This window comes from Oryctolagus cuniculus, chromosome Y (genome assembly GCF_051225735.1).
Source record: "Oryctolagus cuniculus isolate XC-2025 breed Fujian yellow rabbit chromosome Y, ASM5122573v1, whole genome shotgun sequence".
In the NCBI taxonomy this organism is placed as follows: domain Eukaryota; kingdom Metazoa; phylum Chordata; class Mammalia; order Lagomorpha; family Leporidae; genus Oryctolagus; species Oryctolagus cuniculus.
The window spans coordinates 3,470,332-3,486,186 of record NC_142889.1 but is presented as its reverse complement, the minus strand read 5'-3'; the positions used below and the strand labels follow the sequence as shown (position 1 = coordinate 3,486,186).

The following is a 15,855-nucleotide window of genomic DNA, read 5'->3' as shown; positions in this document are numbered from 1 at the left end:
GGCAGCTTTTGGTCCGAGTCAGGAGCTGGCAGGGGAGCCAAGGAGGTGGGGTTCTGGCGGGAGACTGACAGGGTCCCGTCCAGTCTGGGGCAGGCAGGACCGCCCAGGGGGTGGGGTTCTGGCGGCAGAGTGACAGTTTCCCGGTCCAGTTGTGGGCCGGCAGGGGAGCTAAGGCCTTGGGGTTTGGGCGCAGACTGACAGGTTCCTAGTCCAGTCAGGGGCAGGAAGGGGAACCAAGGAGGTGGGGTTCTGGCGGGAGACTGACAGGTTGCGGGTCCATCAGGGGCAGGCAAGGGAGCTAAGAACATGGGGTTATGACTGAAGATTGACAGGGTCCGGTCTAGTAAGGCCAGGCAGGGGAACAAAGGAGATATGGTTCTGACTGCAGACTTACATATTCCTGCTCCTTATGGCCTGGCAGGGAGGCTAAGAGTGTGGGGTTCTGCCCTCAGACTCACAGGTTCCTGATCCACTCATGGGCAGGCAGGGGAGCAAAAAGTTGGTGTGATGGCCACAGACAGACAGGTTTCCAGTCCCATCAGGAGCAGTCTGCAGACCTAAGGATGTGGGGTTCCTGTTACAGATTGACATGTACAGTCAATGCTACTCAGCACAGCCACAGGAAGTTGGGTTCTGGGCACAGGCTGTCAGGTCTAGGTACCATCAGGGCCACACAGGGCAGCCTCAGGGAGTGAGGTCCTGGCAGCAGACTGACAGGTTCCCGGTGAAGTCAAGGAAGTGGATTCTGGCTTCAGTACAGTAGAGATTGCTGAACAAAGTAACTCCCTGCATCCAAAGCTTCTGTGCTGTAAGCCCCCCTGTGACTCCCTGTATCCAAAGCTTCCATGTTGTATGTAACTCCGTTTTCCTGCTGATGTAGCCCTTTTTCCCTTTAAAAACTCTCCCTAAGAAAGATCGGGGCCTCACTCCTTCCTCTGCTGTGCTGGTTGGTTGGATGGGGTCCCTGTCGCGGCTTGTACTCCTGAATAAACCTTGCTTTTGCAGTTCGGTGTGATCGACACTCTGGGGGTCTCTGCAGGGATCTAATGATCTGGGCACAGCATACTTTTTGGTACCCAGCAGTTGAATTATTAATAAAGACCCTCCACGACATTGAGAAACTGAGGACTGGATGACTTCAATGCTGAACATGATCCAAAGAAAAATTGATTCCAATTGTTCTCAAGCTTTTGAAAACATGGATATTATCCCAGACTCCTTTTATGAGGCCAGCATCACCTAATTCTAAAACCAGAAAAAGATACAATAAGGAAAGATAATTATAGAGCAATGTCTGATGAATATAGATGCAAAAGTCCTCAACAAAGTACGATATAATTAAATCCAACAATGTATCAGCAAGAATGTGCATCAGGACCAAGTCAAATTTATTCCTGGCATGCAGGAATCATTCAACTTATGAAAGTTTAGTAAAGAATGTAGCTAGAAAGAAGGGAAAACTTCTAATTTAGGCATTTTATCCATTTTATTTAACCAAAATATTTGCTGCGACAAGACTTTGCAACATGTGTATTGTGTAAATTATCTGTGAATGTTTTATTTTAACTTGTTTTGCAGGGAGGAAAACCAACATTAGGCAGAAAGTCATATTTGCATTGCTAAGAGACAAGTCCTCTTATGATGTCACAGTAACTCAGGACCATGGTGATGGCTGACATCAGCTAGTCTTGTGTAAGTCTACTAAAGCAACATTTGAGGCCTCAGTTCTCAAAACCAGGCAGAAGCCAAAGAAAAATTTATTTGAGATGGCCCAGGTTCCCTCAGAAGTTCAAGGTGTCTCTCCTCAGAGTGGAACAACTGATTCAGAAAACACCACTGAAGCTCCAGGCTGGTATCCCACAATTGATAATGACTTGGATTTAAGGTCTGTAGTTGAAGAAAATGCCTTTCAAGCTTTATCTGAAGGACCCTTGATAAAAAGACCACGCTATACACTTTGTATGTCTGACACCCCAGAAGGGAATGATTTTGTTTCTCTGACCTTTCCTGTAAAACTTTGGAAGATAGTTGAAAGTGATCAATTTAAGTCAATTTGGTGGGACGAAAATGGGACTTCTATTGTGATAAATGAAGAATACTTTAAGAAAGAAGTGTTGGAAAGAAAGACCCCTTTTAAGATATTTGAAGCAGACAGCATGAAAAGTTTAGTTCGACAGCTTAACCTTTATGGATTTAGAAAAATACGACAAGATTTCCAAAGCTCTGCATCCCTGACTGACTTTCTGGAAGAAGAAAACAACATACCTATTTTTAGCAAGGTATTCAACATATTCACTTACAACTAATGTAGGCATCACAACTAAGTTTAGTTTGTACCTCACTTAATATATTTATTTATGGAGTAAGACACAAAGTTTAAAATTAGCTGGATCAACATTAAATTTTTATGAGAAGAAAGTTTGAAATTCAAAAATATAAGCAATGTTACTAGTTATTTTGAATCTTATCAATGAGCTCCACACAAAGAAGTTAAGGTCAGTTTAGTGGAACGGTTATCATATTTAAATGTTTGCTAACTTTTACATTTAGGAATAATCAAGTTTTATTTGTTGTAATTATGTTGAACCTGATATTTTAGATTTAATAATTTTATCTATTCATTTATTCATAGATTGCATATATTCATATATATTAATTTGTGACTCTTGGTTTGAAGTATCACTAAATGCTTTCTCCTTTGGTTTCAGTTACAGTTCTATCAGAATCCAAATTTTAAGCGAGGATGTCCCCAACTTCTAGTAAGAATGAAGCGCAGAGTTGGGATTAAACACACATCTCCACCATCTGCTTCTTTAGTTCACAATCTTGACAAGACATACCACAGTGCAGGCGAGTATGTGCATACTCAAAATCCTAGCTCATCTACAGAAACTAATGAAGAAAGGTTACTTTCAACTTCTACAAATTTAAATGTGCCTCCTACTAGCCACAGAATTGCTAATTCAAATGATCCAGTGACAAGTAATATTTTGACTCCATCATCAACTTTAATTGCACCATCAGTACAATTTGTAACAAATCAACATGCTCTTTTAAATCAAATGACCACTTCTCATAGGCATTCATATAGCACCTACTCTCAAGCACATGGCCATATCCTGAATGTTGTGACAACTACAACTTCTATTTCCCAATTTCAAATATTGTCTCCAGTACAGAATAATTATTTTGGACTGATGGCAAACCGTCCTGTTTTTGCACCTAGACATCCTTCTTTAGCAACAATTGTGGGTCCTTTTTCTAGCACGTTAACAGCAAGCAATCCATGGTTCACTATGCCAATGATAGCTAGTAGAACTGCTGCCTCCCCGCCAATGTCAACTAATCAACCATCCTCAATATACCAATATCCTAATTTTAACTGACCTTCGACTAAATGAAAATTAGACACGGAAAGGTGTTATGTTCATCAGTTCTGAAAAAATAACTGAAATTCTATTACTTGAACAATAAAATGACATGTTCAACTTTATGATTTTTTTTCTTTTCAAAATATAGTTTTATAGTAAATATTTTATATTGACAGGAGGCTAGTCTACTATTAGTTGTATAGTTTATGAAGTTCCAGTCATTTGATATGAAACTTCACATTGAATATTTGAAAGTTAACTTTATTTCATTTTATATTTTATAAAGAAATGTATTAATACATTGCATTCTCAGGGTCAAAGCAAATGCATTAATAATTGCTAGAACATAATTCTATTCAATTTTTTTAAGTTAGTCTGTTTTTTTTTTTTGTAGCTTTTATTTAATCAATATAAATTTCCAAAGTACAGCGTATGGATTACAATGGCTTCCCCCCCATAACATCCCTCCCACCCGCAACCCTCCCCTTTCCCACTCCCTCTTCCCTTCCATTCACATCAAGATTCATTTTCGATTCTCTTTATATACAGAAGATCAGTTTAGCATACATTAAGTAAAGATTTCAGGCCAGCGCCGCGGCTCACTAGGCTAATCCTCCGCCTAGCGGCGCCGGCACACCGGGTTCTAGTCCCGGTCGGGGCGCCGGATTCTGTCCCGGTTGCCCCTCTTCCAGGCCAGCTCTCTGCTGTGGCCAGGGAGTGCAGTGGAGGATGGCCCAGGTGCTTGGGCCCTGCACCCCATGGGAGACCAGGAAAAGCACCTGGCTCCTGGCTCCTGCCATCGGATCAGTGCGGTGCGCCGGCCGCAGCGCGCCGGCCGCGGCGGCCATTGGAGGGTGAACCAACGGCAAAGGAAGACCTTTCTTTCTATCTCTCTCTCTCACTGTCCACTCTGCCTGTCAAAAAAAAAAAAATTAAAAAAAAAAAAGATTTCAACAGTTTGCTCCCACACAGAAACATAAAGTGAAAAATACTGTTTGAGTATTAGTTATAGCATTAAATCTCAATGTACAGCACACCAAGGACAGAGATCCTACATGAGGAATAAGTGCACAGTGACTCCTGTTGTTGACTTAACAAATTGACACTCCTGTTTATGGCATCAGTAATCACCCTAGGCTCTAGTCATGAGTCGCCAAGGCTATGGAAGCCTTTTGAGTTTGCCGACTTCGATCTTGTTCGGACAGGGTCATAGTCAAAGTGGAAGTTCTCTCCTCCCTTCAGAGAAAGGTACCTCCTTCTTTGATGGCCCATTCTTTCCACTGGGATCTCACTCACAGAGATCCTTCATGGAGGTCATTTTTTTTTTGCCACCGTGTCTTGGCTTTCCATGCCTGAAATACTCTCATGGGCTCTTCAGCCAGATCTGAATGCCTTAAGGGCTGATTCTGAGGCCAGAGTGCTGTTAGGACATCTGCCATTCTATGAGTCTGCTGTGTATCCCGCTTCCCACATTGGATGGTTCTCTCCCTTTTTGATTATATCAGTTAGTATTAGCAGACACTAGTCTTGTTTGTGTGATCCCTTTGACTCTTAGACCTATCAGTGTGATCAATTGTGAACTGAAATAAATCACCGGGAGTAGTGAGATGGCATTGGTACATGCCACCTTGATGGGATTGAATTGGAATCCCCTGGTATGTTTCTAACTCTACCGTTTGAGGTAAGTCAGCTTGAGCATGTCCCGAATTGCACATCTCTTCCCTCTCTTATTCCCACTCTTATGTTTAACAGGGATCACTTTTCAGTTAAGTTTCAGCACTTAAGAAGAATTGTGTGTTAATTACAGAATTCAACCAATAGTAATAGAACAAAAAAAGAAAAAATACTGAAATGGATAAAGTATTACATTGTACATCAACAGTCAGGACAAGAGCTGATCAAGTCACCGTTTCTCACAGTGTCCATTTCACTTCAACAGGTTTCCTCTTTGGTGCTCAGTCAGTTGTCACCGATCAGGGAGAACATATGATATTTGTCCCTTTGGGACTGGCCTATTTCACTCAGCATGATGTTTTCAAGGTTTCTCCATCTTGTTGCAAATGACTGGGTTTCATTGTTTTTGACTGCTGTATAGTATTCTATAGAGTACATGTCCCATAATTTCTTTATCCAGTCTACTGTTGATGGGCATTTGGGTTGGTTCCAGGTCTTAGCTATTGTGAATTGAGCTGCACTAAACATTAATGTGCAGACAGCTTGTTTGTTTGCCAATTTAATTTCCTTTGGGTAAATTCCAAGGAGTGGGATGGCTGGGTTGTATGGTAAGGTTATATTCAGGTTTCTGAGGAATCTCCAGACTGACTTCCATAGTGGCTTGACCAGTTTGCATTCCCACCAACAGGGGGTTAGTGTCCCTTTTTCCCCACATCCTCGCCAGCATCTGTTGTTGGTAGATTTCTGAATGTGAGCCATTCTAACTGGGGTGAGGTGAAACCTCATTGTGGTTTTGATTTGCATTTCCCTGAGTGCTAGTGATCCTGAACATTTAGGTTTTCTGTCTTCCTGGTTCAATTTAGGTAGATTGTATGTGTCCAGGAATCTCTCCATTTCTGATAGATTTCCCTGTTTGCTGGCATACAAGTCTGTGAGTCTAATTGGAGATCCTCTGAGAGTAATCTGACGTTTCTCTCTTGCACATTTTAGGATCTTTTCTTTATGTTTCACTGTGGTGAGTTTAATTACCACGTGTCGTGGTGAGGATCTCTTTTGGTCATGTTTATTGGGGGTTCTATGAGCTTCCTGTACTAGGATGTCTCTGTCCTTCTCCACACCCATAAAGTTCTCTGCTAGTATCTCACTAAAAAGGCCTTCTAATCCTTTCTCTCTCTCCATGCCTTCAGGAACTCCTAGAACTCGAATGTTGGTTTTTTCAATAGTATCCTGTAGATTCCCAACAATATTTTTTAGATTTCTAATTTCCTCTTCTTTTCTTTGGTTTGACTGTATGTTTTCCTGTGCTCTGTCTTCTAAGCCCAATATTCTCTCTTCTGTTTCACTGACTCTGTTTTTAAGGCTTTCTAATGTGTTTGTCATTTGATCTATTGAGCTCTTCATTTCATTTTGGTTTCGCCTCACTATCACACTTTCCTGTTCTACTAGTTTCTGTGTTTCATTTTGATTCTTCCTTAAAATTTCATTTTCATGAGAGAGATTTTCAATCCTGTCCAGTAAGGATTTCTGTAGTTCAAGGATTTGCTTTTGAAAACTTCTAAATGTTCTTATCATAAATTTTTTGAAATCTCTATCTTTCATTTCTTCTATCTCATCATCTTCATAATCTTGAATTGGGGTGTCTTGTTCATTTTGGGGGTGCCATAATGTCTTCCTTGATCTTGTTTCCTCGGTTTCTGCATTTGTTGCTTGGCATTGTGGATACTCTTTGGATGCTTCTTCCCTTGCTGTGGTGTTTTTTTCTTGTTATACTATGACTGTATTAAGTGGACTGTCTGCTTTTGATGGAGCCTTAGAGGCTTGAGATAGGTGTGGCCTGAGAGCCTGTTTGGTTCCTCAGGGTTAAGGGTATGCCAAAGGTGACACTCCCAGGTTAGGCATGGTAAATCTCTCTCTTTTTTTATTTATTATTTTTTTATTCAGAAGGGAAGTAATGCTGCACAGCTAAGCAGAATTGAAGGTAGTCAGCGTCCAATCTCTGGCTCCTGTGGGTATAACATTCATCTGCTCTTTCCCAAGGACCACACAGGTAATCAGTAGAGGGATTTGTCTGTGGAGAAAATCCTGAACAATCATACAACATTGAGTGGGAGAGAGGACCATCAGTACACACGGGTTGGGAGTAGAGCCACTGATGTTAGAGTAGAGGCTGTGATTACAAAGGAATGAGGCCCCAAGTGGGCTAGACAGGGTCTAGAAGAGTTACTAGTGGAGGACCTAAGGAAGCTGCTGTCTAAGCCACAAATAAGTTCTCTGATTGAGAGGCAAATAGAACCTGACAGAAGGGGCTTGATAATCTGCTGGGCTTTATGGTCCTGTCAGTTATGAGGCCCAGACTCATCTATCTCTTTACATGGGGTACATTTTAAGAGAGGTGTGAACCTCCTTGGGGAAGGCACCCTGTTGACTTCCATTACCAGCTGGCCTGGGAGGAGAGTTGGCCAGGTAAAGGCAGATGGCATCTCCAACAGGAAATTTACAGTTCTGCCTGTAATGTTGCAGACCCTGCTTGGCCACCCCTTCAGCAGCAGTGGTCACCTTGGAAGCTGGGCTGAGTGAAAGACTTTTCAGCTTAGAGCCAATAAGATCCATGACTCTCACCTGGGTATCCTTCAACTCCAGGGCAGGTCCATTTCCAGTGATCCAACTCTTGGCTGGCAGAGCTGCCAGGGCTCTTAATGAGCTGATTTCTATTAAAGTCCAGGCTTACCTCATTGAAAGCCACTGTGGTGGGCCGGCGCCGCGGCTCACTAGGCTAATCCTTCGCCTTGCAGCACTGGAACACCGGGTTCTAGTCCTGGTCGGGGCGCCGGATTCTGTCCCAGTTGCCCCTCTTCCAGGCCAGCTCTCTGCTGTGGCCAGGGAGTGCAGTGGAGGATGGCCGAAGTGCCTGGGCCCTGCACCCCATGGGAGACCAGGAGAAGTACCTGGCTCCTGCCATTGGATCAGCGCGGTGCACCAGCCACGGCGGCCATCTTGGAGGGTGAACCAACGGCAAAAGGAAGACCTTTCTCTCTGTCTCTCTCTCTCACTGCCCACGCTGCCTGTCAAAAGAAGAAGAAGAAGAAGAAGAAGAAGAAGAAGAAGAAGAAGAAGAAGAAGAAGAAGAAGAAGAAGAAAGAAAGAAAGCCACTGCAGTGGACTGGCCTGTTGGGTCTCTAATGGCAGATCACTGTACAGAGCTACATTTAATAGGCCTTCCACCCATCTTTACATTGCTTCTGAAGCCTAGCTCTCTTCCTTCCAGTTTTTGTTAAACCAGGCCAGAGGATGCAAGTCAAAGGGGGTGCTCAAGTCCCATCTCAAATCTGTAATTTACAGTCTGTAATTACAGACATGTTCTGATAAAGGTTTATTTCATGCCCATGAGGAAAGCTATGTCCTTACTTTAAAACCTTTCTGGTCTGAAAGGGAGATTTTGACTGTTTACTGTGCTGATGGCAAAGTAATCCAAGCAATAAAATTATAATTTAAGCTTTAATTTTGGGTATGCTGTTACAGAATATATTTGCCATCCCTTTTATTATATGTAAAGATCAAATCGTGCATCCTAGAGAGTCCTTCAGTATAGTCAGTTTCCTACCTTGAAGAGAATAGAGAAATAAGGGAGCAAGTCCCAGATCACTTGCTGATGGTAACAATATCAAATGAAAACTTCTATACATTTTAATGATACTTGTATTTGGAAACATCTCTTAAATATCTAACATGGTATAGCTTTTTTAGCCAGTAAATTCAAGCACAAACATATAAAAATGGTGGGGGCTGGCACTGTGGCACAGTGAGTTAAAGCCTTGGCCTGCAGTGCTGGTATCCCACCAGTTCATGTCCTGGCTGCTCCTCTTCTGATCCAGCTCTCTGCTGTGGCCTGGGAAAGCAGTAGAAGTTGGCCCAAGTCCTTGGGCCCCTGCACCCACGTGGGAGACCTGGAAGAGGCTCCTGGCTCCTGGCTTTGGATGGGCGCAGCTCTGGCTGTTGCAGCCATCTGGGGAGTGATGCAGTGGGTAGAAGACCCTCTCTCTGTCACTACCTCTCTCTGTAACTCTTTCAAATAAATAAAATAAATCTTAAAAAAAAAAAAACTGTGTTAGTTTCTTTCTACCACCAAGTTTAAAACATCTGATCCAGACTCAGGTCACATGAATCAAAATGTATCTGATTAATTTAGCAGTTTAAACTTATGAGCAATCTTTTATCTATAAGCCAATTAAAACAGAGTTCTTAATCAATTATCCCATGTAGACAAACAATATGTACACACATGTAACATAACATACAAGATAGGACAATAAAGCAGCTTCAGTAATAGCTTCTTAAACTCTTTGTTTTTTAAATTACTAATTGATTCAAATTACTTTCTGCTCTAAGTAGCCTGTATTAACCATGCTTTCTCTGAATTGGAACCTGTAGTGCATTATTGGCTTCATCTGTTTACAGAACCATCCCATAGTACTGAATACAATAGAAGTAACTGGAAAAAGTCCATCAGAAGCTATGGGAGGGCAGCTAAACACAGAATCAACAATGTTTTAGTTTCATGAGCAGAAAATCTGATATATAAAACTGTGGATGACAAGACTTCAAATAGCCATGTTTAAAATTATAAACACATCAACCAACAAGAGGCACTTGCTAACTCCACACAGTATTTTCAAAAGCACCTGTAGGATTTTAGAAAGCATCTAATCCTTTTAGACCTCAGGGCCTTTCTCATTAAGATGACCATTAATTTAGTAACACAAGATCATTAAACTTTTTAACATTCAGACATTTATATCAGTAGCATTTTATATTATAAAACTTAAAATTTAGCACCACTTCACATCTTGACAGTACTTCTAATATAATCCAAATAGCCTGATTAGTTGTGTCTCTCTATGATGAGACATATGTCTTTGAAATTTCCAGGAGCACATCTGGAATTGTCAAAGTGTAAATTTTTGGAATTTTGATTTTTTGAATGACTGTCAAGGATGTCAAGAAAGCTCAAAATCTAAAATATCTGGTTGAAATAAAATTCTTTAACATCATGACATTATATAGACCAAATCTGATCCTTGTTACAAGGTGACTATTCAAATGCTTGGAAAAAAAAAAAAAGCACATATTTAAATAACCCACAGCTCTAAATAAAAACTCAGCTATTTTTAAATAATTAGGATTTAACAGAGACATCAAGGGAACATAATAGATAGCTTTAACTCACTGCTTTAAGAATCATATCCTGGCTGGCACCGCGGCTCACTAGGCTAATCCTCCGCCTAGCGGCGCCGGCACACCGGGTTCTAGTCCCGGTGGGGGCGCCGGATTCTGTCCCGGTTGCCCCTCTTCCAGGCCAGCTCTCTGCTGTGGCCAGGGAGTGCAGTGGAGGATGGCCCAAGTGCCTGGGCCCTGCACCCCATGGGAGACCAGGTTAAGCACCTGGCTCCTGCCATCGGATCAGCGTGGTGCGCTGGCCGCAGCGCGCCAACCGTGGCGGCCATTGGAGGCAAAAGGAAAACCTTTCTCTCTGTCTCTCTCACTGTCCACTCTGCCTGTCCAAAAATTAAATAAATAAAAAAAATAACTTATAAAGTGTTACTCAGGTTCTATGTCAATTTCTCCAGGTTTATTTTAACTCGTCAACTAATTTTCTACTGCCAAATTTTATGTGCCTGGAGAGCAGGCACTGGGTCTGCTTCTACACCAAAAGACAGTGTATGACATTAGAAAGATAGATCATTAATTAATGTTCAAAAATACACAAGGGTCAATGAACTCATGGGATAGTAGGACTGATGGATAGCTGGACTAGTGGGTGGATGGAAGGATAGTTGTGTGGATGAATGGGTGGTTGTATGTGAGTGGATGAATGGGTGGATAGGTAGGTGACTGGTTGTGGATGGATGGGTAGTTGTTATGTTTGGATGAGTTGGTATGTTCATGAGTGTATGAATGGGTGGATAGGTAGGTGACTGGATTCTTGGATGACTTGATCAGATGGACTGAGAAGAAGCCAAGAAGTCTAGGAGGCTTAGGATTTCATGGAGATGCTTGACAGGATTCTGTGAGAATTTTTCCTCAAGTGGCTAAATGCAGATTTTCTAATCATCACTTAATATATGCAGAGCATATGTATAGAGGGTATTATCATGATCTAAAAGGACTAGAGTAGAAATGGAAGCTTCTAGTACATGTCATAATATGACTGTATTGTAACTTCAAATGATGATCAGAGGGCCCTGGAACAACCTGTCATAAAATAGGCACATCAGATGGCTTCTGGATCTTTAAAGTGGCTTGTTGTAGAGGCACTCTCCAATTGTCAGTCATATACAAAAGTCATACCATGGAATTATATTGAAATACCCTAGAGACCCCAACAATTATCAAGCTGAATAATCTCACATTAACATAGTACTTAAAGAGTTGGAAATGTCTTTCTATATGTATTTACTCATTTAATTTTCCCACCTTTTTGTGAGGCATGCACTAATCTCATTTTACAATGAAAATCGAGCATCAGATAGGTTGAGAGATATGCTTTAATAATGGATAAAACTGTTTACATGAATGAAGTCAAGGGCCATTTGTGTCTTTTCATCCTACATTGAGTGCCTTTTCTCTTTCCTGATACCTGTGGGTAGAGGAAATGTATAGTACAAAGTGCACACTGCAAAATCAATCCATGCAGGACTGATAAGTCAATGGGCAACACTGGGAACTTAAGTTTTTTGTCATACATTGTCTCATGTACAACACATCCCTATTTTTTTCCAGAGAACACACAGGAATGGAGAACAAAGTGTTCCATCCCAACCTCATTATTCTTTTGGCAAACCCAATAAAATTCTCTCCTCCTACAGAATCTGACAGGCACACAGATGAATGCACCAGTTCCTAAAGAAATTCTTTCTTTACTGTTCTGACATACTGAGTGTCCAGGCTTGCAAAATACCAGAGTGGAATGTACCCTGGCCCTTGCCTATGCTGCTGCTGGCTCCTGACTTCAGAGCAGCACAGCACCGGCTGTTGTGACCATCTGGGGAGTGAACAAATGGTTCTCTGTCTCTCTCTCTAACTCTGCTTCTCAAATAAATAAAATCTATAAATTAAAAAAAAAAAAAGAAAGAAACCTGACAGAGTACTACAACCAAACCCACAGTCAGTCACAGGCAGGCATGGTCAATCAAAACTTAGACACAGAAAGCTAGAATTAATCAAACCCATACACACATAGCCACTCGAACCTGAGACAGACAAGTCAGAACAAATCTAAAGGAGAGAAAACAGCTCTGAGAGGCAGTAACACAGATGCAGCCATGGGCAATAAAACCTGAAACAGAGAGAAGGTAGAATCAGTTGAACCCACAGACTAACAGACGGGGGTAAGGCCAATGAAACCTCAGACAGACATACAGAAGTCAGAAAGTGGCACAGAGGCAGCCATGAGCAATCAAACTTGAGACAGTTACAGAGAGAGGTAGAGACAGAGAGAGAGGTCTTCCATCCGCTGGTTCACTCCCTAGATGGCCACAACAGCCACAGCTGAGCCACGAGCCAGGAGATTCCTCCGGGTCTCCCATGCGGGTGCAGGGGCCCAAGGACTTGGGCCATCTTCTACTGCTTTCCCAGGCCACAGCAGAGAGCTGGATCAGAAGAAGAGCAGCTGGGACTAGAACCAGCACCCATATGGGATGCCGGCACTGCAGCGGCGGCTTTACCCACTATGCCATAGCACTGGCACCATAAATTTATATTTTTCATTTCATTTCTTATTAATGTTGTGAAGTACACTGCCATTCTGCTGGGTATTTCAATTCAGAATAGTGTTACAATCCCAAGAGAGGCTCTCAGGGAAGTTTCCTGCTCACCCATCCATTCATTAAGCTGCTCAAGCTGCAACCATAGCAAGTTCCTGGGGACACTACAGGACCTTGTGCACTTGCTGCAACCACCTGGGAGACACACAAACCACATGGCTGAATCATATTTGTTTGCCAATCAATGGCAGAAAACTTTAAACAGTAAAATAACATGAGAGAAAACTGTTTATAAAGTTTTTCTCAGAGAAAATGCCTATGACAACTTGTAACCATGCATCTTCCAAATATTCCAAATGAGAACCGGTATGTTCTGAAGACTGTTTGAACTGTGAACACGTGATCTTTTTTGTATATCATGGGAGAAAACTTCCTGCAGCAAACGGATAAATGGTACACAGATGATAGAAAAATATCCATGAATGAAAGATATTTGCACTACTATGAGTATGACAGCTCAATTTATGATACCTCACATATAGAATCAATCAACTTATCCATCAACTCATGCTGAATTTTAAAATTCTGTTAAATATACACTATGGAATACTACTCATGCATAAAAAGGAATGAAAGCCTGTCTTTTTAACAAAATGGATGTGACTTGAGATCATGTTGCGTAATGAAATAAGGCAGTTCCTAAAAGACAAATATGTTTTCTCTGATATACAGTACTCAGTGCAAAAACAATGCATAAAAATGAAACTTACATGTTTTTCATTGCTTTTTGAAGCAATAAGGAAATGTCCATCTCAAGCTCACCTTTTAGCTTTGGGTGGTTTGGGAATGGAATACAGGTGAATTCTATAGCAGTATATTATCATTTCAAATCCTTTCTTCTCAGCACCTGCAATCCTCAACTATTTTCTCCTCTCTCCTTGTCTCCTTTACTTCTGCATGTTTCCAACCATGGAGTCCCTCACCTTATTAACAATTCTGTCATCACACCCTGCCTTCTGGGGTTGGGCAGTTCCCTTGCCCTCTGGGAAAAGTGATGCCTTACTGCATTCTGAGATAATAAAGCTCCATTGTGTTCTTGGAAAATGAGGTTCCAGTCTTCTTGTGAAGACAGATGTCCCATTACATTGAAAATGACAGGAAGTTTTGTGTACACAGGAAGAATACCATACTCCAAGTTCAGGAAAAGATTTACAATTTTTTGGTTTAAAAAATTTACTAAGAAGTTAGTTTTCCACTTAAATACTGAATTCATCTGTTTATGAAGCTTAAAACTGGATTACAATGGATGACTGTTATAAATAAAATTTCACCTTTTAACATACTTTTCATAGAGTAAAAAATACTCGATGTACCTTACCATCTTGACAATTTTTCCATGCATGCTAAAGAAAATGGCATCAATTACTATGCTACTTCTTCCAGTTTCAATATACTATTTCTGGAGCCACAAGTCTTATAAATTCAAAACTGTAACATACATCCTTATTTTGAAAACTGCATTTTACAAATGGACTTACAAGGATGAAAACAAATAGTTACAAAAATATAAAAGGTAACAAACTCAGTATAAAAATACTTAAGCTGACACCATTCCAAAGTATATTTTGATCATTCTTAAATGTTATAGAGACCATAAATATATTTCTGAAAGATACAGAACAAGTCCATAGACTATAGAAATTAGTTAAATACTATTCCAGACAAATCTATGACTTTCAATTTTGATTTTCAATTCTGATTAAACATCAATTTCTTGCAACTGTGACTGTCAATGGTTGAAAAGGCATTTCTTTCTCTTTTTTAAAAATGTTTTATTTCTAAGTCTCATTATATAAAAAATAAAGAATTAATATGTCACCTAAGATGGTTCAACATCAATTTTTAAAGAAATATAGTATAGTAAATACATTAAAAAAAAAACGGAATTAAGACAATTTGTTTTAATAAACAATACTCATGGTAAATAAAGTTCTATTCTTCTTAAGTTGATGGTCAAAATTCCCAGTTAATGTCTTCAGAAAATGAAAACTGAATTCAATTTAGATCTGTAAGTGAAAAGAAAGAGACCCATGAAGAAATAATTATTGTAACATAGGAATCTCTTCAGGATTACATGTCAAATTCCTTTTAAATGAAATAGATTATACATTAGATTTTCTCAATTCCTATCTACTATTAGTAAAATCTTTCTGTTTCAGATGTTCTACTATGGGAAATATCCTTAAAAGTTCAGTATACCCTTCTGTCCTTTAACAATTAGATGAGGCACAGTCCTACCCAAATCTGTTCTCTGAGTGATTAGTCACAGGAGCAAAATTATATAACCTATAAACCTCCCAGAAAAATGATCCAGAAGTTGTTAGGATTTTAGGTAATGAAGGAAAAGTAAAATCTTATAAAAATGCACAAATCTACCCTGAATCCATGATAGTTACACTTTTGATGCTTGACAAAGAAATTAACTGTTAATACTTTCTACCCTTGGGAATCCATCGTATCTAGGATCTGCAAAGGAAGTTCTGTATGTTTTTTTTTTTTTTTTTGACAGGCAGAGTGGACAGTGAGAGAGAGAGACAGAGAGAAAGGTCTTCCTTTGCCGTTGGATCACCCTCCAATGGCCGCCGCTGCAGCCGGCGCACCACGCTGATCCGATGGCAGGAGCCAGGAGCCAGGTGCTTTTCCTGGTCTCCCATGGGGTGCAGGGCCCAAGCACCTGGGCCATCCTCCACTGCACTCCCTGGCCATAGCAGAGAGCTGGCCTGGAAGAGGGGCAACCGGGACAGAATCCGGCGCCCCAACCGGGACTAGAACCCGGTGTGCCGGCGCCGCAAGGTGGAGGATTAGCCTATTGAGCCACGGCGCCGGCCGGAAGTTCTGTATGTTTTAAGATAGATTAAGATATATAGTATAAACTATATATTAAACTTATATAAAACCAGCAGATTACTTTGTGTTTAAAATTTTTTAATGCACATACACAAAGATACTAGCCTTCATAATTTTTGGAAACTCTGGTTATTATATTGCAT

At 40.8% G+C, this 15,855-nt stretch overlaps 1 protein-coding gene across 1 annotated transcript; it reads left to right on the top strand.

Moving 5' to 3' along the window:
- Positions 1–1,766: 1,766 nt before the first annotated feature.
- Positions 1,767–15,090, top strand: LOC149119120 (heat shock transcription factor, Y-linked-like). The gene is made up of 3 exons (XM_089325276.1): positions 1,767–2,279; positions 2,709–2,854; positions 15,087–15,090. The coding sequence occupies exons 1-3, from the start codon at positions 1,767–1,769 to the stop codon at positions 15,088–15,090; spliced, it is 663 nt and encodes a 220-aa protein (XP_089181402.1).
- The last annotated feature ends 765 nt before the right edge of the window (positions 15,091–15,855 follow it).

Coding starts and splice junctions, on each gene's coding strand:
- LOC149119120 (XM_089325276.1), top strand. CDS start 1,767: ATGGCCCAGGTTCCCTCAGAAGTTCAAGGTGTCTCTCCTCAGAGTGGA. Junction 2,280..2,708: donor ACATACCTATTTTTAGCAAG/GTATTCAACATA, acceptor CTTTGGTTTCAG/TTACAGTTCTATCAGAATCC.